This window comes from Natator depressus, chromosome 1 (assembly GCF_965152275.1).
Source record: "Natator depressus isolate rNatDep1 chromosome 1, rNatDep2.hap1, whole genome shotgun sequence".
NCBI classification, from domain to species: domain Eukaryota; kingdom Metazoa; phylum Chordata; order Testudines; family Cheloniidae; genus Natator; species Natator depressus.
The window spans coordinates 277624868-277652137 of NC_134234.1; the positions used below are offsets into that span (position 1 = coordinate 277624868).

Genomic DNA, 27270 nt, shown 5'->3' on the forward strand with positions numbered 1-27270 from the left:
CAAACTGGTAGGCTGCTTCTAACGATCAGGGCTTTTATCTTTATATTTTTAAAAATTGCTTATCAAAAATGCATGCTTTCATTTTTGTTTGCAGTCTTTAAAAAATACCAAATGTCAAGGCTTACTGTGGATATTCGATCCAACCAAGTCCCCACATCTAAATACCACGCAAAATTTAGGGGGTTGATCATTCAGATACAGATCTATTGTAGTTAGGACCCATCCATCTCTAAGAAATACATAGTAATACCACAAATACGAAACACCTAATTATTATGTATAATACTGAAGAAGATAGGTATTAAAATCTGCTGTAACAAATAAAGCACTGTAGATATGAATTGTTTTTTTTATGGGAAGCATTGTGGCATTTTAGTACTCTATAATGGAGATCTCAAACCTCATTGCACCATGACCTCCTTCTGACAACAAAAATGACTACACAACCCCAGGAGGGGGGACCAAAACCTGAGCCTGCCCGAGCCCCACCACCCCAGGAAGGGGGGTCAAAGCCAAAATCTGAGCTCTGTCACCCAGGCAGTGGGGCTCAAGCTTTGGGTTTGGCCCAAAGCAGTGGGTTCGGGCTTTGGCCCTGGGCCCCAGCAAGTCTAATGCCTGCCCTGGTGACCCCATTATAATGGGGTCGTGACCCACTTTCGGGTCCCAACCCACAGTTTGAGAACCGCTGCTCTATAGAAATAAATAACTACAGCAGACACGTCTCCACAAATGAATGAGAATACCTAATACCAGCAGTTAGTAGATTTATGGGAATAGCTCATTTGTGGGATTGAAACTCTTCAGTGACTCACCATATAGAATATGTGTATTTATTATGATTGTTTTTGCTATTACTAAGACTAGCTTTCATCTCCTTTGGTTGGCAGACAGTACTTTCTCCACTTCCAAGTTTAAATTGAACTGCAAGGTACTCATAAGACAAATAATAATGACTAAAAAAGCAGTATATTTGTCTATATTCATATGAAGCGCTGATAAATCTCTGCATTTGATTAGTATGCCTTCTTCTGAAGCTCACAGCAGACAGACAAAAATCTGCAAAGTTTCCTTACCTTAAAAGAACATGCACAAAGAATGTGATTACTGCCTATATGCCTGTATCTGTTAAACAGCCATGCTATGTACTGGATTCCTCAAAGTGAAGTATGAAGGTGTCTTTGTAAATATAGCATTTTCTTGTTTAATACAGATCTGCTCCCTGTGTATATTTCCAAATTTTATCTGTTTATTTAGTGATATAAGTAGTTTTTTATTTCTTTTATTTCTGTTAGCCAACACATCTTTGGAGACTGAGCTGGGTTCTGTTCTGATTCACATATTGAGCTCCAGTTGCAGCACAGCTAAAGGAAATTAGGTCATAAAGGTATCGCTACTTAAAGGATTTATCTGTAGAAACTTTATTATAGGTGTGATGCATGAGAAGGGTGAACAAAGCTTGACTTACAGGTTTCCCATTGAGTTCACAGGGCGAGCAGCTAGAAACAAATTTTGACTTGCAAACTGAGAAAAATTTGTTCTGGCAGTTACTGAAACTAACTAACCATGGAACGCCACATATACTTTCCGTAATACAAACACACTTCAAAAGAAGTATGTAAAAGACGTATTGTGGAATTCTGTATATTTTGTGCCACAGTGATTCCATTTCTAATGTGCTTTGCTTACAAATAAAGTTTTTTGTTTGTTTTACATATCCCACCATATAAACCTGAGCTCTGAAAGTCAGGTTTGGTTCTTTCCCTCTTATAGATCATTATCACTAATAAAAGTCATACAGGTCAAATGTCACCCTCATAAGCAACCTTACAAATTAAACCTCCAGGTATAACTAATGCAAAAATAGCAAACTATTCTGCTGCTGTTAAACAAGATGGAATAGCATACAGCTCATTCTCATTTAAGTTCTGTAGTGCTGACAGGTCTGGCATGCAGTAAAAATTTAGCTAGTCACTAGAATATGATACTCTGAATACACACAAGGAACAGATCTGTTGAGAAAGAAGATACCATTTTTAACAGCCTCCTTTCAGTAAAACAGATTATTAGGAAGGGGAACGTTTAGCCAGAATATCAGTGAAAGCACCTGACTGACATGTATTAGCTTGTGAAACTGTCTACCAGAAGAACACAAGAAGGCCCAACACTTGGCATTTCACATTAGATTGGACAAAACTGTAATAAATATGCAACTGGAAAAATCCTGCATTGGAAGGGAGATAGACTACTAGAAGATCAAATAGATCAGACTCTGGAGTCAATTCTGTGATCATCATTTAAAATACCTAATACATTGTATTATAGGAGATACACAACTTCATTATGGGATGAATATATTTCTTCTTGTGTCACGTCTGTCACTACTTAACTATAAGATTTTTAATAAGTTCATAATAAAGTTTTAGGGCTCTGACAGCTTACCTGAATATATTCTAATGACACAGCTCCCTTTAAAAGGACAGAGCAATGCTTTCTAATCTTAGCTACCAGAAGTAGAGTGATAGGAATGTGAAATGGTCTTTCTTAATGTATTCATTGAAGAGCACCGCCCTACTGCATCAGAGAGGCTAGTCAGGAATGTACCCGATAGAGACCCAGCCTTTAGGTTTTTCTATAGCAGCTGTTATTATTGTATCCAAATATAGCACAGAATTCTGTAGCGATCACTCAAAGCATAACAGTATCGCTACTATTTATTGTGGACCATTACAGAACTATTTTTATTAAAACAAGGGAATAGTGTCTGATGCGGATCTGCCTGACTGAGAAATAAGAATACAAAGCTCAAAAATTACACAACTAAACTATAATTCTATTCGTTTTCAACCAGAAATATGCACAGGGTCCTCTCCTACTGCATGAATCTCTGTATCCTGTACATTCATTATAGCCCCACTGCTTGAAGCAGTGAGCCCTGGAAAGAACAGGAAAATATTTCAAGGGTGGGGATGGCCTATATTGTAATCACCACTTAAATTGGACAGTGCAACATCACTTTTGGCGAGGTCACATATACACTCACATACATACACACAGTTATTCTCTTTTTTGGCCTAGCCCACTTTAAGCCATTCTGGAGTATTCGAAAACAGTATCTTTGCTCACTTTTTTTTTTTTCCATTGGCTCATATACTGCACACATCTGTGTCTTGCTGGCAATGCATTTGTGGTGTGGGAAACACCCACATTTTTAGTTTGCCTTATAACTTTGTTCCTTTTAGGAGCCTTTTTTCAGCATGTTTCCCTATTTTGCAAACTTAAGTTTCACTAACATGCAGAATACTTCTTTTAAATGTGTAGAAAATTCTAAAGGTACAGTCATAAAGAGAAAAGTATTAGCAATTCTGTATTCACATTTGTTTATCAGAGATTAGAATAATCAACAGCAGACCAAATACACCACCCAGGTGACATACGAGTCTGAAGGCTTTTAACACCATATAGTTTTCCCAGCTGTTACAACTACATGAGCTAAATAAACTACCCAGAGCTCTAGTATTTTTCTCCATTAGGGTAGTGATGGTGAGGGGACACTGAAGTAGCACAGCAAACAAGCTACAGAAGAAAACACTGTGTGCTATTCCAATTACATTGTGCGTGCATGTGCACACACACACATGTTATGGTTTTGCCAGTATGAGTTTTGGGCCTGATTCTCTGTTACACCCAATTTATCCCAGTGTGACTCTGCTGAAGTCAACAGAGTCACATTGGTATACCGGAATGGCAAATCAGCCCAAGTTTTTTCTTTTATCTGTCCAGCCTTATGAGCCAGACTTTCCACTCAACTCAGGTTGCATTTAGGCACCTATATAACACGGCCTGATTTTCAGAACAGCTCAGGACTGAGAAGTTCCTATTGTTCTGGATGTGAAAACAGGGTGTTCAGCTCTTTTGAAAGTTTGCCAAGTCCTTTTATAGAAATCTGGAAAGTGTAAGGCAACTTAAATATAGGGGTCACACCCATTCCCCATACAATACAGCTGTTTTTCTTCTTGAAAATGTACATTAAGTGTAAATAACCAGGAATTATTGGAAATCATTAAAATGATTGGCCTCATCTTTCTTAAAAGTTACGAAGAGTTAGGTACTCCATTTCCTCTGGTAGTGTTGGTGCTTTCACCAATTTTTCACAGGAACTATGTCCCTATGGTTCATTTATTTACCAAAAAGGTGTAAAATGTTTATATAGTATCTGGTATTTTTATTATTAATTTATTTATGGTAGCTCCCACTATGTGCTAGGTGCTTTCCACATATTCAAGAAGGGCTGGTCCCTGCTGTAACAAGTATTTTTACTCCATCTCTTTTCCATATTAAGTCATAAGATAAGGAGGAAAGCTCAGGAACTTCAGGACACAACATGGACTGGATTTCTGATCCTCTTTCTTACAAGTGTTACAGTACATCTAACTGGCTGGGTGCTTTTTGATACTGTATAGTGTACACTTGTTTAACAGGCATAAAAGATCTGAAAGTGAGCTAGTTTCAAATTGGTGAAAATGAGTAATTTCATGTTGATCTCACTTCTTTAAAATGAGTGTTCTTATCAACATAGCACAATGGAAGAATGTTTTAGATTCCCAAACAAAACTTCTTGAATTGCTTTTGCTTTCATCCATGTCCACTATAAAAAAGTACATGCCTAATTTAATCAAGTTTATTACCAAAATCAGTAAATACTTCCAAATATGAACTCATGGGGAAAAAAAAAAACTATCCAAAGCCTTGAATCTGTCCTGAAGTTATAAAAAACCTACTCTGTTCCCACGGAGGAATCTTCAGGTACCTTGATTACTGGGTCCAGTATCTGTATGCCAAGGGAAACTTCTAAGCATGGATTTTCCTATGCTGAGCAGCCTCTGCAGCACTGTTGCCTTTGCCTAGGACTGTGCGGAGCACTCTCCATGGAAATATGGATTCATGCTATTGAGGGGTGGGGTTGGTGACTGGTGTGGAGGGTCAAGGTTGGAGACACACCAAAAGTCCAGTAAAAATTGCAAAAATATAGGGAAAGATCAAAATAGATTATTAGAAGGTTTTAAAATAATCTAATTCCTTAGTCAAGGGTTCCATTTCCAATGGCTCCCCAATAATGTTATTTTGATATTAAATGTATTTTTGCAATTTTGCTGGAAGACAATGTTGGGTCTGAGTGGGTGATGTACATCTGCAAACCCATCCTTTTAGCAGCTGTTGTTGGTTCTACTGGGAGATTTAAGTTGGTTCTGCTTACTCACTGGTGCAGGTGGCCTGTTACCTCACCCGGATATAAGGGACATAGGAGAATCATTCTATGGAAATTATAATACTTTTCTGGATGTTAGGTATAGCCTATTGACATTCCCTGTTCCTAATAAAGTCTTTATTTACTGACGGAATAATTAAGTAAGCATTTAATGAAAATACGTAGCATTAAACTACCCAAGTAAAGTCAACCCAAAAGTCTGTTCCAATTTCAGCCAGGGCCTTTCAACAAAAAAAACATCTACACAAATTAAAAATAAAGTTATTGGAGGCATTTGGGGGAGAAAATCCCCCTTAGAGAATAATAACTACTGGTATGTGGAAGGTCTCGCAGGCAAAATTTTTGAGGAAATGATGCTGGAGTTATTTAAAACCCACATACCTTCCATTTCCATCTCCAACAGATATTAAAAAGAAATATGTGACCCAAATTCATCCACCTTACACTTCGAAAGCAAAATTTTAACAGTGACCCCAGCAACGTTAAAGCAAATTAACTCCCCAAATACTTGGACTGTGCAACAGGCAGATGTACTGATCTGTTCATACAAGAATGTAAAAGGTCACTTGGAAGGTTAGAGCGTGACTTGTATGAAGCACAACATTCTCGGCTTAGATCTTCACAGTACAGCAGAAACATGTTTATCCAATCTAACTAGGACCAGGACCAGACTGAATAATCAACAATTCAGATAATCCAGAGAATGGGAAAGTGCCAGGCTGCATCGCCGTCTAACAGCCACAGAAAAGACTGCCCGCTTCTGGACCCATGTGCGCTGGTTGTTTAGTTAACATGGAGGGTCGGATAAATGGAGTTCTACTGTAGTTCCCTATGATGGTATTTTACTCTGTGTACATGTGTGGAATGTCTCTTATCAGTAAAAGAGCTGCACAACTAGGAAGGGCAGAAAATTAAAGATAAATACTACTCTAAGGATTTGTGAGATATTTTTCTTACAGATATTACATGGTTCATAGATTCAGTGGAGCCACTGTGATTATTTGGTCAAAACTCCTCTTTGAAACAGATCATAGAGCAATCCTGAATTAATTTTTGAGCTAGAACATCTTTTAGTGAAATATCCAATTTTGATTTTAAAATTCCCAGTGATGTAGAATCTTCCCCAACCCATGGTAAGTTGTACCAGTCGTTAATTACCTTCTCTGTTAACAATTTGCACCTTATTTCTAGTCTGAATTTGTCTTGCTTCAACTTCCTGTCATTGGATCTTATTATGCCTTTGTCTGCTAGACCGAAGAGTCCTCTATCAAATATTTGTTCTGCATGATCCAGTCACCCCTTAATCTTCTTTTGGTTAAACTAAACAGATGGAGCTCCTAAAGTCTATCACTATAAGTCATGTTCTTCAATCCTTTAATCATTCTTGTGGCTCTTCTCTGAACCCTCTCCAATTTATCAACATCCTTGATGTTGAACTGTGGACACCAGAACTGGACACAGTACTCCAATAATGGTCATACCAGTACCAAATACAGAAATAATATAGTTTCCCTACTCCCACTCAATATTTTTGTTTATATATCCTAGGATTGAATTAGTCCCTTTTGGCCATGGTGTTACACTGGGAGCTCATGTTTAAACATAAGCAGATACAACAACTAGAAGCACTTTGTTATTTCAGTGAGTCTGCCTATAGATTTAGATATAGATTTAGTGTTATGCAATGCCTTACTTTCAGTTAGGTACCTTTATCTAAACATTTATGGAGATTAACCAGCTTCAGAAAAGTGAAAGGCATCATACAGATGTATCCCTTACTCTGTTAAACAAAATTCCTCTCCACTGGGTCAAAATGCAGACTATAATAAAGTGCCTATTTAGAAGATTTAAACCTTTGAGGGCATTTCAGTTCTCTTTACAGGATACAGAAACAGATAAAACTATAGAGCACTTTATTCCTAGACATATCGTGAACTTTGCAAATGGAATCCATCCCAATGCCCTTTTTGCTTTCTAACCCCCACTCACTGGCAATTATATTGGAAGCTACAAAGCTACAGCATGTGGAGGAGAGACATCGAGAATTTAATATTTTCTACTGACTTGCCCTTTGGTTTCATAAGAATCAACCCTGATCTTCTAATTACACACATTCACCTGTCAGTTTTCAATGTAATTATACTTCACACTTCAGAGCTGTGATTGACTCTGCAAATGTTCAGTTCCACTTACAGCCAACAAATAATGATTCCTACAACATGCGAACTCCTGACACTCAAAAATATGCAAAACAAAAAACGAAAACAAAAACAAAAAAACCCTGACAAAAAACCCCACTGAGCTCATCAGATGAAAGGTCCTACAAAATACTTAATAATTAGTCACAGTCTCTAAATATTCAAAGCATTGCACAGAGAGTTGTTTACTGAAATCTAATTACACCTCATACAGACCTATGGTCACATGGCTGGTTTTCTGGCTCTCAGGAACCTATAAGGAAAAACAAAGCTTAACCAATGTCATTGGCTTCTTTTTAAGTTCAGTCTTCATGTTATTGATTCAAATAAAACTGAAACTTAAAAGAAAATTTAAGAGGTGCAAAACCACATTAAATAAAAGAGACGGCAAAGTATACCAAAAGAAATCCAAATTTAAATCAGAAACCCACAAAAGCCGAGTGTTCAGATGGAAGGCTCAAATTCTAGTCTTCAATCATGCTATTGTACCTAAGTGTTGTTCAATATTCAATATGTTCAATATTCTGAAAACTTCGTATCAAGAATGCTCTAATCTGCCATACTTCTGCACTAAAAAGAATTAAAATAGATTACACATATAAACCAACTCCTGCAGTATAGCCATCTAGCTATGTTTTCATCTCATGCTCATCAACAGGCTATCTGAGCACCCTTTGTGGGGTTTCACCATACTCTTAACACAGAGTTTTGTGCCTAAAGTCCTAGTGAAGGGGAAACGTCAAAGTTCTGTTTCATAAGCAGTGCACTCATAAGTCTGAGTGTGAAATTCTGGCCCCCTGAAATTAATGGGAGTTTTGCCATTGACTTCAGTAGAGCCAGGATTCCTCCTTGGATGCTTAGCCAAAAAAATATTATCACAGTCTTCTGAAGCACTTGAGTTACCTGGATGTACAAGATACCATATTGTATGTTGTCACTTTCACTTCTAGCCATAGCCAAAGTTAGCATATCTATGTGAAGTACAGGAATGTAAAAATGTTTGAAATAGTTCTCCAAACATTTTTAGACCCCAAAATCCAGTAGGTGTTGTTAAAAAGTGAAGTATTTGGACCACATGGTCAACTATGCCAATTTACACCATGTAAGGATCTGACTGCTTACCACAGAAGGTCCAAAGACCTTACAGGTCCAAAAGGAGGCCCCAGGTTCATGTGTAAAAATGAAGTATACCTACGCACCTACATCTTCCATACACCGTTGCTGATACTGTATATATAAACCTGGGTGATTGCTCCTGCAAAAAGCTACTTTAGGGGCCTGAGGAGAAGTACTGAGCCAGAACAGCAGAAGTGACCAAAGTGTCAAAAGTACCGCTGATCTGGTAAGATCTCCGCCATTCAAGATAGCAGGGATCTTATGCTATCAACTTGTGAGATCTTGGTATGATCAAGTCCAGACTTGAGCCTTACCTTTGACTGACTCTGAACCACAACAGTGAAACTAATCCATATCCAAACACTGGGCCAGAACCTCAGGTAAGGTAAATCAGAATAGTCCCATTGATTTCAATGGAGCCATACTGATTAATACCAACTGAGGATCTGGCCCATGCCTCCTCAAACCATGGCATGACTGTTTTAAATACCCCTATGACACCAGAAAGCTGGCAAATAATGTATATGTTTATTTAAAAAGAAAAGTGGTACTAGTCAATTGTAACTGAGATCTTGTGTACTAAGTTTTAGGTCAGAGCAAATTTTTATAGGTAAGTTACATAAAAAGTAAGAAGATTCAGTTTATATTGTTATGAACATGGTCAAAAGCCCTTACACGGAGGGGAATTAATGAACTCTGCTGAAATAAAAAGACTTTGTGATAACTTGTCTGTGACATTAGCAGATTAACTCAGTTTAGATATATCTTAGTTATATTTCCCACCGTGGGGTCATACATTGTAATATAGTTCCTTTGTGTTTAAATCCAAGTCCAAAAGACTCACACAAGCATTTGATGAAACCTGGCATTTAATACAAGCCAGTTAGGACATACTGTAAAAGAAAACCATTTCAAAACAACTTTTTGTTTTCTTGTAAAGTTTGAACTTGTGTCTTTGCCGTTCACCTAAATATCATGCTTTTTATCTGCTATTTTTAAATATGCTAAGCATTCTAGACATTCCCAGTATTCATAACAATGCTACTTTTTTTTTTGCGATACAAGATCATAAAGATACACCACTATATAGCAGACATATTTACTATAATCCTTCTGCTACTATATTGGGAGAAATGTATTCACTGCTGTGACCAACAGGTGCTTTCTAAAATACTTGCCATAGTTCTTCTATATGTTCATGATCGACTTTAAGTGTATTTTAATATACTACACTATATAGGGTGAGTGTTTTCTCTATCTTCACTGAAACTGATACATGATTTTTTCATTAAATAGCTGCTGATTTATTCTTGGGATTAAATGTGTTCAAATGACAAGCAACTCGAAAACCTAAACAAAAGGGCTAACGAGTGCATGTGCTTCCTCTTTACTGATTAGTGCACTGTTTTCTAGCACATGATACCCAGGATGTGTTCCTGCTGAGCATTTTCTTTTATGACATCACACAATCAGATGTGAGCAATTCAATGGAATATGTAGCTCAAAGTCTGGTGCGAATGAATAACTCCGAGTCGCTTTGTGAAGATAAATTGTCAAAAACTTTGTGGTTCTTTTAATGTTCTCTGATCTCATATGGTTGCAAAGAGGACTGCTTGCTTCAGTGCAGAATAAAGGGTTCCAGGAAAAAAAAACTAAAGCAGGACTATAATCGTATCAGACAAGTCATGATTAAAAATGGCAAAAATGAAATTGAGAGAACTAAAAATTCAATACTTCCTTCCTCACAAAAATGTGTTTGCCTACATGTTTGTGCCTGTTGTATACACATATATATTATTATAGATGGAGCTGGCAGCAAAAGCTACAGCCAAGTTTCCTAATATTTTCCATTATAATGCTGTTGTCAGGTGCTTATAATTTTGAGAAACTTTAGCCCCCATTTGGCCTGAAATTTCCCATGCTGGTTGCCTGCCTCAGACTGATTTCTTTTTTCTTTTCTTTTCTTTTTTCTGGGTGTGGAAAGTTTCAGCAAAAACATCATAGCTTAGATAAGGATTGGGGAAAAAATACATTGTTGCTGCCGATGTTTAAACTTTCTGACAGCTGTTTCACTGAGAACCTTAGTGCCGGCCTGCTTTGGAACAGGAACTGACCTGGGATCAACACGGAGATCAACCTAGGATTAGAGAGTTGTTTTTTGCTGTCCCCATTAAAAGCCACCAAAATTTGGTCGGGTTATATGACTTTGAAAATCAGTTTGTACAAGTGCAGTAGATACTTGTCAGAGGCTGGCAGCTAAATTCTCTGAACGATCTGTCAGCACTAAGCATGCTCTAGCCTGCAATGGCTCTTCCTCATAGCTGGAGAATTCTGGAATTGAGAGCAGGGAGCTCGTCCTTCCTGTGCGCTCAATGCTACTACTGCTGGTGTCCAGGGAAAGAAGCCTATATAACCACTAGGCCAGATGACTCCCCAGAAGCTGGTAGAGAACCCATATTTTGACTCATAACATCTCTCTGTTGTAAGCACGTATCTGTGAAACCCATTGGCAAGCAGGTATCTGTCTCACATCTACCCCCTTTCTAGTGGCTGGTCCACAGAGAGAATACCAGTTACCCTGATAGAGGTGTGTACTGTGGCGCTAAAGGTTCCTACCTTGCTGATGAACCCTGTGGGCACCAATATGATTCCACATGGTGGAATGTCTTCTTCTTTTTTAAACACACAAAAACTACATTAAGAGAATGTTAAGGTTACTAAGTCAAGCACTAAGAAGTTAAGAAATGCCAGACTTAACATTGCCTATGCCATTTGAATTTTGCTTCCTTGTGCATATGCTTTACGCTACAGTATTTAAGACCTTTAATCACATTTGAGGAATTGACCCAGGAGCAAGCCAGAACAGAAGGTTTATTTTCTAAGATATTTACAATTTTGATTGAAAAAGATGTAGAGAAGAAAAAGACTGACATGAAAAAAATGGGAGAGGGATTCTGACAAAGAAATTGATCTGGAAGAGGGGGTCTCTAAATGGGAAAACTGCCCTGGAGAACTAGATTCTGTCTCTTCCTCTGAGTGTCCCCCCGTCTGATGCTGGTCAAGTCCTTTAAACCAAACTTTTCACAGGTGGCCACTAATTGTTCCTCATTTTCTGAATGCCCAACATGAGATGTTTAGGTCCAGATTTGCATAAGTGATGAGCACTCACAACTGCAACTGAAGCAAGTGAGAGCTGTGCTTTGAACTCAGATAAAATTCTATACACATGCTAAGTACTCTGGAAAATCAGGCCCAAGTGTCTCAAACTGGCACCCAAATTAATGGAGACTTTTGCCAATATTGACAAGCTTCCCATTCTGTGCACTGAATCAGGTAAAGATCATGTGGAAAAATAGTACGTGATCACATAAATTAAGATTGTATCACAGTGCAAATATACATAATGGGGGCATGTAAGGTTATCTGGACACCCTGAATTGTGGCATTTCCTGACCTTTGACTTTAGAATGTAAACATTCTTTTAAAATAACAATATTTTATAAAATATTCACACATACACATTGTGAAAATGGTACATATAGAGGACTTTAAGTATTTCAATAGCATTGGTTAATTACTATACTAAGTCCGTATTATATTATTCTAAGTATATAATTGGTATTTAATGGAATCAGTTCTGTTTCTTTGTGGACAAACTACACATGTAACTATTGTAATTTTTCTACAGCCCACTAAGCGTATTCTTGGTGACTTGATCATTAAAAGGAGACAACAGTGATTTTTTACCAAGCAACTCTGAGTTTAGATTCTTGGCCAAATTGGTAAATGCACTGATGGGTTTAGTGGAGCAATTCAGCCTGATTTAGGTACATAACAGTTTCAGCTATAAGAGAGACAAAAGGCTTCTTTCAGCCCCAATTCTAATTCCCTCTAATTCCCCAGTTTTGTTAGCCAATGTTTCCAATAAATAAACTGTATGACAATATATATCCCTAACAGATTTCCCTTGTAAAGGAAAATACCATCGAGGCTAATGAAACTGTTTTAATTTCTGCCCCATTGTACAGAGTGGACACTCAGTTTTCCAGTATCCTGACTATAGACGATCAAAAGCCTTTTCCTGCCAAGCCGGGGCATGCACAAGGGGGCAGGGGGCAAGCCTCTCAATAATTGACAGGGGCAAAGAGTTCCTCCAGCCCCGGGGGGTTGCAGTGGGGAAAGCATTCTCTTCCAGGCCTGGAGTTGCGGTGGGAGCTGACAGCTCCTCTGGCCTTGGGGCCATGGTGCGGGCACAGAACGTGCCCCCCCAAAAGCAGTGAAATTTAAATTCCTGTGCATGCGCCTGCAACCAAGTGAGACCAACACATATAGCTTCCACACCTTCTTACCTTCCCTAGTAAATGAAATGCCCTTCTTAGTTTATAGCTGTACAAGTCCATAGACAAAATCATATTGGTTTCAGCGCATACAATTCTGGACTCTATGCTCCTAGCCAGTTCTATAGCTATAGTCTAGAAGTCACTATTTAGAAGAGATGTTGGCTTTTAATAAGTGGAAAGAAGTGCATACTCAGACATTGCAATGACGGAAGTCATATAAGTATGCAGGATAGATAGGGGAAACTGCCCTGCTGTTTGAACAATACTGATATTGTGGCCTTTCTGAGAGAACTTGTGAGTGATCCCTTTTCATGTGCCTCTATCTAGATGCATCTCAAACAGTAAAGATTTCAAAGTTATTTTAAAAACTTACAAGAGACCCATTCAGCCCAGTGGTCTTTGCCCTGCTAGTGGGAAAACAGATTGCCTTGTTTCGCTTTCCAAAATGGACTTCATAAAACTTCAGTGCTAATATCTGGGCCTTGAAGAATAGGTCTTCTGAAAGGTTTCAGAGTAACAGCCGTGTTAGTCTGTATTCGCAAAAAGAAAAGGAGTACTTGTGGCACCTTAGAGACTAACCAATTTATTTGAGCATGAGCTTTCGTGAAGTGAGTTGTAGCTCACGAAAGCTCATGCTCAAATAAATTGGTTAGTCTCTAAGGTGCCACAAGTACTCCTGGTCTTCTGAAAGTGACTGCATAAAAATGGCACCATTTTGCTTGGTGGATCTGTATCTTTTGTGTACCCAGAATCATGCTTCCTTACAGCAGTGACTAAAACACAGTTCTACTGCTTTTTTCACTTGTGTTAGCACTGCAGAGCCAGCACAGCGGAGAGAGAGAGAGAGAGCTGGATTCTAGAATTTATTGCATACTTCTACTAAATTCCAATTACAGCCAATTGTGTACATCTGCGCAAATCCAGTGAAAGCATGGGGTTACTCAAGAAACATCGGGGGCAGAATTAGAAGGCAAGGAGGTTGCACAAGTATAACTGAGGTCAGAAATTGGCCTGTAGAGGAGGTCTCAGGCATAAGAAGGAAGGAACTCAAGTTGGCTTTCAAATTCCCAGACTGAATGTGTAGTAATGGTATTTAGGGAGGAAGTTCCCACTCCTATATTTCTTAAATATATATATATTTCCATTGTATATATATTCTATTGTAATACATATATTCTATTGTAATCTGATTTCAGAATATAAACCATTTCAGAGTATAACACACTTTAATGGAAAAACTGGCTTGGAACTACTCGGATGCGTAAACATCAATATGATATCCAGAATGTATATAACCGATTTCACTGCAATATTTACAGATTTGACCTTTGGTATCCTTAATCCAAATTCCTCATATTTTTAAAAATAAACCATAATACTTTATTTAGTATCGACTCCTCAAAACCAAAGGTTGAAACACAGAGAAGTTCCCAGCTTCTCAGCATTTCACACCAGTGTGTGCAGGATGGCAGTATATGGGTGTCATGATATCCATTCCTCTCTGTGCAGATTCCATTTTCCTTCACTGCGCAGGGGCACAGGCGATACAATTTGGAGGTTGAATTTTGCCTGTAAATTCGATGAGGAAAATACAGAATATTTGTTGAGTCCTCTCCTCCAGAAAGAAAAAAAAAAGTTTCCTCATCTATAATTTTTATTTCTCAGAGTGGAGGGTATCACTGGGTTTGGACACAACTCATGGGTTTTAGTTGCTAAATTCACCATAAGGAAGGCAATCCAAGCTTCCCACGCCCATCCCTTCCTTTCTCCTTTCATATAGTCAAAGACTTTTAAGTTAAAAAGGGACCATTATGATCATCTAGTCTGACTTCCTGCATGACACAGGCCACAGAATTTCACTTAGTAATTCCTGAATCAAATCCATAGCTTCTGTTGATCTAGAACATATAATTTAGAAATACATCCACTCTTGACTTAAAGACTTGAACTGATGGTGAAGCCACCATATCCTTACAAATTGTTCCAGTGGTTAATTACTCTCATTGTTAACCATTTGCACCTTATTTCCAGTCTGAATTTTTCTAGCTTCAACTTCCAAACTGTGTCTATTGTTACGCTTAGCCTGTAGATTAGAAATCCTCCACTATCAGAAATTGTTTCTTATTTAGATACTTACAGACCATGATCAAGTTACCTTTTAATGTTCTCTTTGATCAGCTAAATAGATTGAGCTTCTTTAGTCTCTTAATATAAGGCTTGTTTTCCAGACCTCAAGTAATTCTTGCAGCTCTTTTATGAAACCTTTCCAATTTGTCACCATCCTTTTTAAAGTGTGGACAGTCAGGCAGGCACACTTGCAAATAAAAACAATGATGGTTGATCTAGCTTCAGGCATACCAGCCTTGCTAGTGTCCATTCAATGAGATCCACAGAGTTTCATGTGGAACTCTAGGGACCACACTCGAACCATCAAGTGTTTCCAGATTCGAAGCATTTCACACAAAACTAAAATGTTCTTTACAAACAAACAATTTTCACAAAGTATATAATCCCTGTTATATTAAGGAAAATATTCTCTGTACAGTCACTTTCATGAATATGGATTAAAAAAGGGGAAAACATTGATTTCTAAAGAATTCTAAGTGCAGATTCTTGGCCAAATTGGCGAAAAGCATCAAGTGGCTTGGTGGAGCAATTCTGCCTGATTTTGATATACAACTTTACTTTGCAATGTCTAGCCATCACGTCTCCAATAGCAGGGATTCACCAGTGCTCTAAAGCCAAACCCAATGTTCCTAATTTGAGAAAAAACTGCTCCCTCTTTTGGACAGGGATAGGCATACCATTCTGTTCATTCAAGGAAGGAGAAGGGCAAGTGCTATTCTTAAGTGCAAAATTCTGGTATCTCCTGTTGTTCTAAATCTGGTAGATAAATCTAGATGAAAGAGAAAACCCCTTGGTGGATGGCTGAACAAAGATGTCCTAGTTTAGTTCCCACTTGTCAATTGACAGCATGTGACAACTGAGTCCGTGAGCCCTGAAGTTTGTGGTGATCATTACGTATGTGACTCTGGTATGGAGGCCCTGCTTTTCTAGAACGCTTTTAGTGGCTTTGTGGTTTGGATTAGTGTTCTTTGTTTCTCCCAGCAATTTTTGTGTATTCAGCAATGAACATTTGTCACCCTCAATATGAATGTGCTCCTGGGACCTTTGTGAAGAAGACTTTGATTATATTAGTGACTGTTTTGAAAGCACCATCAAAGTCTGATAAAAATTTAGTGCCATTGTTCAGGTAGAAGAATTGATAGATTTAGGGGTGACCCACTGGCCACAAGCTTACTATGTGCACATTGCCAACATGAGAATGAACTGTAGACACTGGAAAGGAAGTATTTGGGTAGATCACTACAAGGAAATAATTAAAAACTAGATTTTCAGGAACTAAAATTATGGGTGAATTACCAACTAAGGTGTCTTAAAAGTCATCTCCGAAACAGACAAGAGTCAGAGAGAGCACTAAGAAGGTATTTTGTTTGTTGTTGGTTAATTATGAATCAGTGCTGGCAACGTGACTGGATTATATAGAGAGAGAATGCGCTCACTACAGCTTTCCATCCAGTGGGCTTTGTCCACCTGTCTGAAATAAAAGGGGCATGGCCCCTTTAAGAGATTCCCCCTACAATGGGGGGCAGGGGTTGGGGGAAAGTTTACAGGGACAGACAGGAAGAGCTGGAAGGAGTTAGTGGCCAGGTCAGGAGCAGGTCACTGTGCTGCCCTTCATGCTGACAAGAGGTGGGGTGGTATTTATACCCCATGCAGCCCTGGAGAAGCCCTTTTTAACTGGTATTGGGCTGACACCACCCACAAACTTGGCAAAAGGACCAGGTTTCCTCATGATCCACTGCAAGCATTTTGCTAGTTGCACTTTTCTTTGGGGGCTGGGAAGAAATTTTTCCCTCACTTCCAGATTGGTTGAGGCAGGGTGAGGGGTTTTGCCTTCCCCACAGTGAGTCTGGGACCTGGTGGGGTGGAGCAGTGGGGTTAAGGTCATAAAGTCACAATTTAGTATGTAAAACCTGTGGCGGATGTCCAGTGCGGGTACTCACTATGTAAGGGATATGGTTATCAGATAGAATTGATTGATGAAGGATTTGAAGGAAAGCATCCCTTAAGGGAGCTGATTAAGGGAGCTGGGGGTCCTATGTCTCATACAGCAGGGAGCCAACTTCCCTCCTTTTCCTAGCCTCTGTTAAGGGAGCTGAAGTAGTAGGGCTTGGGGTTCCCACATCTGGACCAGTGGGGAGCATCAGCTGATGCTCCCCTTCTTTTACAGCTCCCTTTCACCACATACAAGGAGAGGTGTCAGGTTCCCAGCCGCGGTATAGCTGGAATTTCATTGGGGATTATATTCAAATGATTAAGGAAATGATGATGACCTGCACTTTACAATTTATTGCTGGGTACTCCCAGATATTTTACATGAATAAAGTTGCAGCCTAATTAAACCACATCCATTGCCTGCTGTGTTTTTTCGGTCGTGGCAGGACAAGTTACGTTTTCAGCAGCAGGACACCCCGGTAAATGTCCTCTTTCTTCACATAAGCTAGAGGTGGAGCAAAGATAGCTTTATTCCTGAAGGCTGCCAATGTCCCCAAGGGACTTTCCCAGCACTGTGAAGTCCTGAGGCATAAGTATGTCCTGCCCGTGACCTTTTGACTGCAACCAGGAGTGGGATGAGACACTGGGCCACTACAACACACAAAGATTCCCTCTACACAGGAGGAACATTAAGTGGCCCAGAACTACGAGGTTTCTAGCTACTTTGTGGTGCCAAAGAAGAAGCACAAAGCAGCCACTGTCGATCCATGCATCGGCATTTACGTACTTAACTTTTATTGTTTTATTTTACATCACATTCCACTTTTACTGTTTTATTTTTATTGTTTTATTTTACATTTTCAGTCAGAACACTTTGTCCTGGGGCACTTTTATTGAAAATGACATAGAAAGAGAATGCAATCTTAGCACATTTGGGGGGAGTTCTATGGCCTGTATTATATAGGCACTCAGACTAGATGATCACAATGGTTCCTTCTGGCCTGGGAAGCTATGAATCTAGCAATATGAAACAAATTAAGGAGAAAAGTGGAGAGCTACCCCGGTGGGAGAGTTACACGTTTACTGGGGTGTAGGAGGGGAGAAAGCAAAGGCAAACAGTGATCATCCTATGAAGTAAAAGAAACAGCAAAGTGATGCCAGGAAAGCAAGCATATGGCAAACAGCTATGGAAAAGGAAGCAGCTAGATTCAGTAGCTAGGGCACAGTACAAGCTACAAGTACTCAGGAGACTCGGGTGCTATTACCAGCTCTCCCATTACTGTATTCCGTCGGGCAAACCTCTTAACATCTCACAACCTCCATTTTCCCATCTGCAAAACTGAAGAAAATGATGCTTCCCAACCCTGGTGGGCTGCTTTAAGATCTACAGGTCTAAAATGCTATTAAAACGCTAACAAGGGAGCCAGCATGGCCTAGCACACAGAGTTCAATTCCCCGCCCCCGTGTGACCTTGGGCAAGTCTTTACTTCTCCACAGTTTTGTTTTCCCTCCTGCCCTGAACATGTGTCTTGGCTCATCAGGACAGTGATTGACTTTTACGACTTGTCTGCATAGTGCCTAGCACAATGGGGCTCCAGTCTCAGCTGGTACCTCTACTTTTTGCTGTAATACAAGCAATGAATAATAATAACTTTGTGTGTGTGTGTGTGTGTGTGTGTGTGTGTGTGTGTGTGTGTGTGTGTGTGTGTGTGTGTGTGTGTGTGTGTGTTGTTATACAAAGTTAGAAAGCAGAGATAACACTAGATGATACTGTCCACTTTAATGATTTTGGTTTCTGTCAAAGTTTAAAAAACAACCACATCATTACTTAGTTTCATTTTACCTAAAAATTTCTCCTTATTCTTTTTCCAGTTTACAAAAAAAAAAAACCTTGCCTAAAAATAGGTGACTAAATGTAAACTCTCTTGATAATCTCCAATTTCCACTTTCTTGTCCAGTTTCAGTAGTTTGCTAGTACGCAACCTCACCAAAAGACGTACCCAAATCTTCTCACTCCCAAAGCCTTGCCAGCAGCGAACGTGTGTAAATTATTCACATATTATTTGAATGTGAAGAAGCAGCTACAATTCCTTGGAATTGGTCTAGTGGAGCAGTTCAAAGACAGTGCAGTGTTGATATCAAATGATTGCCACAGATGAGAGGTGATGTAACTGAAAATCAGATTTTGTACCTGTCATTTCCACAACCTGCTAATGAAGTTCTCTTGTATTAAGCCTGGAGTTTACTAACCAATCAAGACAGCAAAAAATGAACAAGCTTCCATCTGAATCACAGTCAATTAAGGCTAGCTGCCAGAGAGTATTAACCTGCCTTTAGCTGGCAGCCAGTTATAGCTCAGAGAGCTATATGCCCAACATGCATATTTCTGAAAACATTGGAGTCAGTGTGTTTAAATGGACTTCAGAGTGGGTAAGCCAGGCGGCTATTTATATTCAAAAATAAGTTGGCAAGGCCTGTATTACAAACCAGCTGTCCAGACACAAAGGTTCCCCTTAAAATTTGTTCTTGGGTTCATTGCCTTTCAAACTGAAGTTAAATGAAATTATCTGGATATTCAGGAGAACAGCAGGTTTGTTACAGCAGTTCACTATGTCAACTGGGACTCAGGAAATTTTGTTGCTCAGCTAACTCAAGACCCTGAGCTAGTTTGTACCAAAGTGAATTGACAAGCACCAAACATATGCATAAAGGTATCAGGAAGATTAAAAGAGAATTAGTAGTTTATAGTAAACATGGGTTTGAGTATTCCACAGTTAAACAAAATAAATAATCATTAGAAAGCATCTTAACAAAGAGAAGAGATTCTAATATTTACTAAGAATATATGTTATTCTTACCATTTGAGACTGGCTCCTGGGACAGCCATTGATATCTTCAACCTTTTCATTGGCTAAAGAAAAACAATAACGTGAAAAAAACCCACAAGAATAAATGGGGGGGGGGATGAAAAACAACAGAAGAAGAAGAGAAAACGCAAAGCAATAAAGTATGCAGGGGTTTGTTGACACAGAGCTCCCTTCCAAGCACAGTACAGCCCTACAGTAACAACACTCTTGTTAGCAGCAGTTTCTTCCACATGCACAAATCATGCAAAAGGGAAGTGTGAAGGAGGTTGCTGCTAATTCTTCAGCCCCAGCCAAATGACTGCTGACATGAAATCTTCCAAAATTGTCTTTGCAGGGTCAGGATACAGTTTCAAGGCATCCCAGAAAGTATGAGCCACGCCAATTAACAAAATGCACACATGGGAGACATATGCTTTAATGCAGCATTCATTTCTGACAATTCAAAGTGTGTAAGAAACAGTTTGGGCCATTTAAAGTATAGTACACACACACACACACACACACACACACACACACACACACACATATATATATTAAGACAAGTTAAAAACACATACATTTCAGAGATATATGGACCAAGTCAGGATGTATTATTTGGGTTCATCTGATTGTTAAATACATCCAACTTAAGTTATATCTCCCTCCCCCCACCTCATGCAAGGAGTCAGCTCATGCTGCTTCTCTGAGCACAGGTCTTACCAATGATCTGGATGATTTCTGCTAGCAGAACTCCATCTGCAATGTCCTGTTGCAAATCCTTGATCAGCCGCTTGTGGCCAGATTTTGCTAGGTAGTGGTTAGCCCAGTCAGTGTAAATCTGCAGAGCAGAGGAGAAGGAAGGAGGGAGAGAGGGGAAAAGAGAAAGAAGACAATAAAAACTGTTAAGACAAATGTTGGCTTACATATGAGAACTAATCTGCATCACATTCCACTTTAAGAAGTCAGCACTAAAGGAAACTGTCTTAACATTATTTTAAAAAACACAGTCCTCCCCTCCTCTTGCCATTTTGTCTCTTATTTTAAACTTGAAATGATTCAGTTTGTTTCATGAGTGTTCAAACTCAGTGTGACCAAGAAAAAAATTCCCCTTATGACTATCAAGGAAACTGCTGTCACAGATCAATCACTTCCACCACAACCCCACCACCCTCCACTTCCATCTCTCTAAATTTATACACACACACACACACACACACACTTCAATCAATTTAAAATATTTGATTTTAAAGGAAATGGTAACAGAAATTTGTGTGTGTAATGGTTCACTGGGTTTGACGCTCATGATACTGTATTTGAAATGCTTCTGCTTCATTTTATGCAAATATTCACAACTTCCTGCTGTTCTGCGACAGTTCATTTGCTCTGTTGCCTATAGTTAAGCCTGCTGTAATGTACACGGAAGAGAGTGAGAGCAACAAATGTCCAGTAGTCATGTCACTGGAATTACAGCATATAGTCTGGAAGTATATTGTGTCCATTCTGCATGAAAATTAGGGGTGGGCTGAGTTTGACCAGCCCATCTTATTCAGCAACTTGACAGCACAGAAACAACATTTATCGACACAAGGTTAAAAAATGCTAGCTGAAGGACATCCCAGAACAGAGCAAAGGGAGTGAGAATAATTGTACAGAAAGTGTGCGGATAGATACTGAAAGAGAGTGCACAGCAACGTGTACAGCAGTGGTCACCAACCGGTAGATCGTGATCGACTGGTTGATCCTGGAGCCTCTGACAGTTGATCGCGATCTCCAGCCGCTAAAAGCCCAGTGGCACAGCAGGGCTAAGGCAGGCTCCTTGCCTGCCTTGGTCCCGTGCTGCTCCCAGAAGTGGCCAGCATGTCCCTGAGGCCTCTGGGGGTGGGGAGGAGGCAGGGGTCTCCACGCGCTACTCCTGCCTGCAAGCACTGTCCCTGCAGCTCCCATTGACCAGGAATGGGAAACTGCAGCCAATGGGAGCTGCAGGGGCTGTGCCTGCAGAGAGGGGAAGCACACAGAGCTATGTGCCCCCTCCCCAGGGGCTGCAAGAGGTGTGATGGCTGCTTCTGGGAGTGGTGTGGGGCCCGGGCAGGCAAGAAGCCTGCCTTAGCCCCACTGCACCACCTTCGGGAGCTGCCAGAGGTAAGTGCTGCCCAGCAGGAGCCCACACCCCTCCTGCACCCCAACTCCCAGCCTGAAGCCCCCTCCCAGAGCCAGCACTCCATACCCCCTCTTGCACCCCGAACCCCCTCCTGCACCCAAACTCCCTCCCAGAAACCGCATCCCCTCTTGCACCCCGAATCTCCTCCTGCCCCCTACACTCTGCCCCATCCTGAAGCCCCCACCTGCACCCAAACTCCCTCCCAGAGACCGCACCCTCTCTTGCACCCCAACCCCTTGCCCCAGCCCAGAGCCCCTTCCCACACTCCAAACCCCTCGGTCCCAGCCCAGAGCCTGCACCCTCTCCCACACTCCAACCCTCTGACTCAGTGAAAGTGGTGGGGGGGGGAGAGCGAGTGACATAGGGAGGGGGGAATGGAGTGAGTGGGGCAGGACCTCAGGGAAGGGGCGGGGCCCCGGGGAAAGGGGCAGGGCCAAGCCTGGGTTGCCCTTACATTCAAAAAGTGATCTTGTGTATAAAAAGTTTGGAGACCCCTGATGTACAGTGTACACACACAGAGGGATCAGAGTTGCCTATTGAAAGGAGGTGGAAATTACACCTCCATGTGCCAGCAAGGATCACTGCATCTCAGAAAATACTAGGAGTCTTTCCCCTGGGGTTCCTGGCAGGAAAGGGCAGCTGTGGCTACCATTGCAAGCTCAAAAGGAGTGCTATGCAGCAGTGCCAAATCCATGCCCCACCAGCCTTTTCTCAGCCAGCATTGCCCTACCTCATGGGCTGCATTGATCACCGCTGGCCTAAGGAAAAGTGTAATAACTTACTACTGCAATAGGATCCTCTGCTGGCAAGAGACATCGTAGACTTTGCGGTAATTCTCACCTTCACTATGTACTATACACAAGGACTTTTTACAGTATGTCCATAAACAGTGATATTACCATTGGAAGAAAACACAGAAAACAATGTGTTGCACTTGACATCTTCTTCCATCCAAGGATCTCAACTCAATTTATAAGCAGGCATTTATTTAACCACACAGAATTCTGGGGAGGCAGGGAAACAGTACTATCCCCATTTTACAGATTAAAAACAAAGGCACAAAGCAGTTAACAACTTGCTCACATCACACAGGAAATCTGTGGCTGACAAAGGAAGAGAATCCGGGGCTGGATCTCAGTTCTGTACCTTAACCACAAGATCAGCATCTGTTCTCCATCATGACACAATTACTGCACCTCACCATAAAGTATTGCACTTAGAGAGAGAGAGTTTCAAAGTTCCTGGGAACTTTGGTCCCATGTAAGTTCTGTAAGTTCCTGAGCACTTCATTAAAAGGCTCCCTCTCCACTTGGTAATAAGGAATGTCATAAATTACAGGATAACTTGCTTGATCTAATGAGGATATGTCAATAACTGGTTATCTTGACCACTGTAGAACTTAAAATAATTTCTCTGTCTTACATTCTGGAAATGAAAGAGTGTCTTGCTTTCTCCCATTTCCAAAGAGCACTTCTGTAAGAGTGGCCATGCTAGATTTCCCCTCTTTACCCAGAAAACTGCTTTGTACAGCACCTTGCATTTGTTAACTCTGATTTCATCCACGGTTGTGATGCCCATTCACCTGTCTTAGGAGAGGAGGGAGATGAAAAGCAGCCCCACTAAAATGTTTTTAATCTCTCTAAAACAGCAGTTCTCAAACTGTGGGTTGGGAACCCAAAGTGGGTTGCAACCCCATTGTAATGGTGTTCACAGGGCTGGCGTTAGACTTGCTGGAGCTCAGGACCGAAGTCTGAGCCCCACCGCCCGAGGCCCAAAGCCTAAACCTCAGCCCTGGGTGGTGAGGCTCTGGCTTTGCCCGCCTGCCGCCTGCCCGCCGCCCCCCGCCCCCCCGGGTCGTGTAGTAATTTTTGTTGTCAGAGGGGGGTCACGATGAAAAGAAGTTTGAGAACCCCTCCTCTAAAACATTTCTTTAGCATGTGTGACCTATACAGAAAGCATGGTTATAAGGAGTGCTCTAAAGATTGCATTATAGCTTATGTGGAACACCATGAATTCATGATAATAAAACCTGTATATCAAACGTACAGCATCATGCATTCTCTACTACCAGGATTTCAACTTTGAGAGATATTACTTGAAAGAACTGAAGAGAGCCATTCTCTGAACTATTACTATAGTGTACTATAATCTGAACTATTTTCTCTACTCCAAAGAAATTGGCCCACTAAACCACATGTAATTTAACATCTGACCCAATTACATTGGGTTAGTTTCATATTACAAATTAAAAAAAAAAAAACTTTGTCAAGCATTTCCTTCTTCATGCTGCACACCCAGACATAATCAGCTATGCCAATCCCAATTCTGACAACAACTCAAACGATCCCTCTCACAAAACAGCAGCTGTTTTCTATCTAATATCCAAAGAACAGACAGCATCCTGCAAACAAGCAAAACACCCCAACACTTTCCCTTTTTTCAATATTTTAACAACTTCAAAGAAAAAGTTACAAAGACACCAATATTGAAAGATATTTATCATATAAATCAGAATTTTTCAAAGCAATGTCAGTGGACCACACCTCAGCAGTGAAGCACCCAGGAGATCCTTCACCTACAAAATGGTCCAAGAATGAAAAGGTTAAAATGTTGTTGATATAAATAAAATATCAAACAGCTGGAGTGGAATGTACGGTTTCATTTCCTCTTCTTCTGCAGGGATCACCACCCTCTTATCTGCCTTGCCCTCCTCCCTCTCCCACACCCCCCATTAGAGAATGCACATCTCATTCAGTCCATTCTTTCAGGGATCCAACTGTTCACAAGTTGTAAAAAATGAGAAGCATGTATGTCAGATATATGGAACTGTAAGAATGTTCTCATGCTAATGTGCTGTTTCTTTTACACCAAACTCTCTGAAGAAAATGGCATGTGAAATAGAGAAGCAGGCCTTTATAGTTCATGATTATCAGAATACCTGAGGGGCTGATAATTATCTATCTTTAAAAAGATTCCTTGAGTGTAAACACAAAATGCCCCCACACCATTTGATAGAAAACTCTCACATCCAGCATGTGCAGGACGGAGAAGACACGCAAAGACGATGATACAAGTCAACAGTTCCATCTGCTTTTTATTAGGATCCCAATAGTGTGACGTGATGAGCACCTTCAAGTGGGAGCTGAGGACTGTGACACAGACGTATCCAGGCAAGTATATTTTCCCTGCGTCCAACCATCTTCTCAATATTGAACCAAAGAGGTCATGTGTATTTTCTGCCAAAAACTAAGAACTAGCTGATTGTCATGGTTATTGTGAGATACTTGTATGGGAAATAACTTAAGAGCTATGTAAAATGTAGATCAGAGGTTCTCAAACTGTGGTCCGCAGAGCTCCATTCAGGTGGTCCGCGGAGAGTTCCCTCTAAGGTGTGCACTTGCCGCATACGAGAGAATGAAGGGCCACCCACCTAATTAGTGGAGACGTTTAGACGTAGCTCCACTAATTAGGTGCCTGGATCCTGGAGAAGACACACATGTAAGGTGAGGTGGTGGCCTCAGGGGGAATAGGGGTTGGGTGGCAGGGTGTAGTGGGGTGAGAAGAGGGGGTGGGGGGAATTGGGGATGTGCAGGGCTGCGGCGGCCAGACAAAGAGGTGACTTTCCCCAGCTCCAGGGTTGTGGCTGCAGGGGAGAAAAAGATGCCCTTCCCAGTCTCAGCTCTGTGGCTGCTGTGGCGGGAGAGAGACCCTCCTCCTTCCTAGCCCCAGCTCGGGGGCTGCTGCAGTGGGGGAGAGAGGGAGCGACCCCCTTCCCAGCCCCAGCTTGGGGGCTGCTGTGGTGGGGGAGAGAGGACACATCCATTGCATTAGGAAGATAAGACTATTGATATTAAAATATGAATTGTGTGCTTTTATTTGTAGAACAAAAACATTAATTATAATTAAGGGTTTTTTTTTTCTTTTGTGCTTTTATCCAAAGTGCTTTACAATAGTTAGCTAACAGTGCAAACAACATTTGGAAAGATCATTAAGTGGTCCGCCGAGACCCTCAGCAATTTTCAAGTGGTCCGTGAAAAAAAAAGTTTGAGAACCACCCATGTAGATTATTAAATTGCAAAACAATAGACATGAGACTTCTCACCTGAGGCAAGGCGGGGTCTCAAGGCTAACTCAATCAACATTGAGAACAATTGGACATTTGCAGAGACAGCACTTTGCTTGCTGTCTAGACCATGTGGAACCGAGCATTTACAAAAACTAACAAGCCCCTGGAGAGCTCTCTGAATAGGGGAGCCCCTGGGTTCAGAGACAATAGCCTGCAACTGTATCAGAGTAGAAGAAAAGGCACAAGTTGTTATCCATCACAGAGGAAAAAGGTGGATCCCAGCTTTCTAAACTTGGCAGGCACTGCAAGAATTGTCCATTGGGTGAGAAATACCTTATCAGACAGGAAAGTAACTTGTTAATGTCTATAGGCTATTGATTGAATTTTATGGGGGTTTTTTACCTGTAACTTTATGTTTCCAAATTCTTTCACTTGCTTTTATCTGAATTTCTATCTCAAACGCTGTTAAATAAATGTCAATCTGGTTTTGTTATAGACACACCTAAGTGACTTGTGCTAAGAAGAGTGTTGAAGTGAGGTGAAAGCAGTGAATTGGGTGCTCTCCTTCCATGGAGGCAGCGGAGCGATGTACATTGTGGGTTTCCAGAAGATAAGGGACTGGCACTCGAGTATAACAAATTGGGATGTAAATCACTAGCCTGCAGGAGGAAAGAGCAGGGCACGTGGAGCCCGAAGCAGAGTGCCTGTGTTGCCAGCAGCCAGTGACTGGGGAGCATGTCCCCTTGTGGGCCGAGACAGGGCTCCATCTCACAGTGGTCACATGGTGCTAATTCACCCTGGACACCTCATGTGACCCCAAAAAGTGTCACAGGATGCTTACCATCTTGCAGAATCTGGCACTAGACCATGTCAGCTTGCATTATTTGTTCAATTATGTTTACAAAAATCTTTTTCTCCTAGAAGTCTTTAAACTGATGGACATGCCGCTTTAAACACAGTGCAAGTCTAAGAAAAAAAACCCACACACACACCAGAGTGAGTCACTGCTACGCTTCCTCCCAGAGCCATCACTTACTTTACTAATGCAGTCTTATTACTGCTTGTTGGAATGAACTACCAACTTACTCATTTCCTTGACAATGAGTTTCCTCTCTTGCCACTGTTCTTTACATACACGTCTGACAAAAGACTATTCAACTTCAACATTAGGCTTGAACAGTTAACAATGTAAACAGGGAGTCTGTGTTATCTGTGCCATAG

General features: G+C 40.8%; 1 protein-coding gene across 10 annotated transcripts in view; it reads right to left on the minus strand.

Moving 5' to 3' along the window:
* Positions 1-27270, minus strand: part of NAV3 (neuron navigator 3) — a 757820-nt gene that overhangs the window by 230392 nt on the left and 500158 nt on the right. For all 10 annotated transcript variants that reach the window (XM_074941992.1, XM_074941993.1, XM_074941999.1 and 7 more), the window contains 2 exons: positions 20546-20663; positions 19838-19890 (listed from right to left, as the gene is read on the minus strand). In XM_074941992.1, the coding sequence (XP_074798093.1) occupies positions 19838-19890; positions 20546-20663 (171 nt within the window). The remainder of the gene's footprint in view (positions 1-19837; positions 19891-20545; positions 20664-27270) is intronic.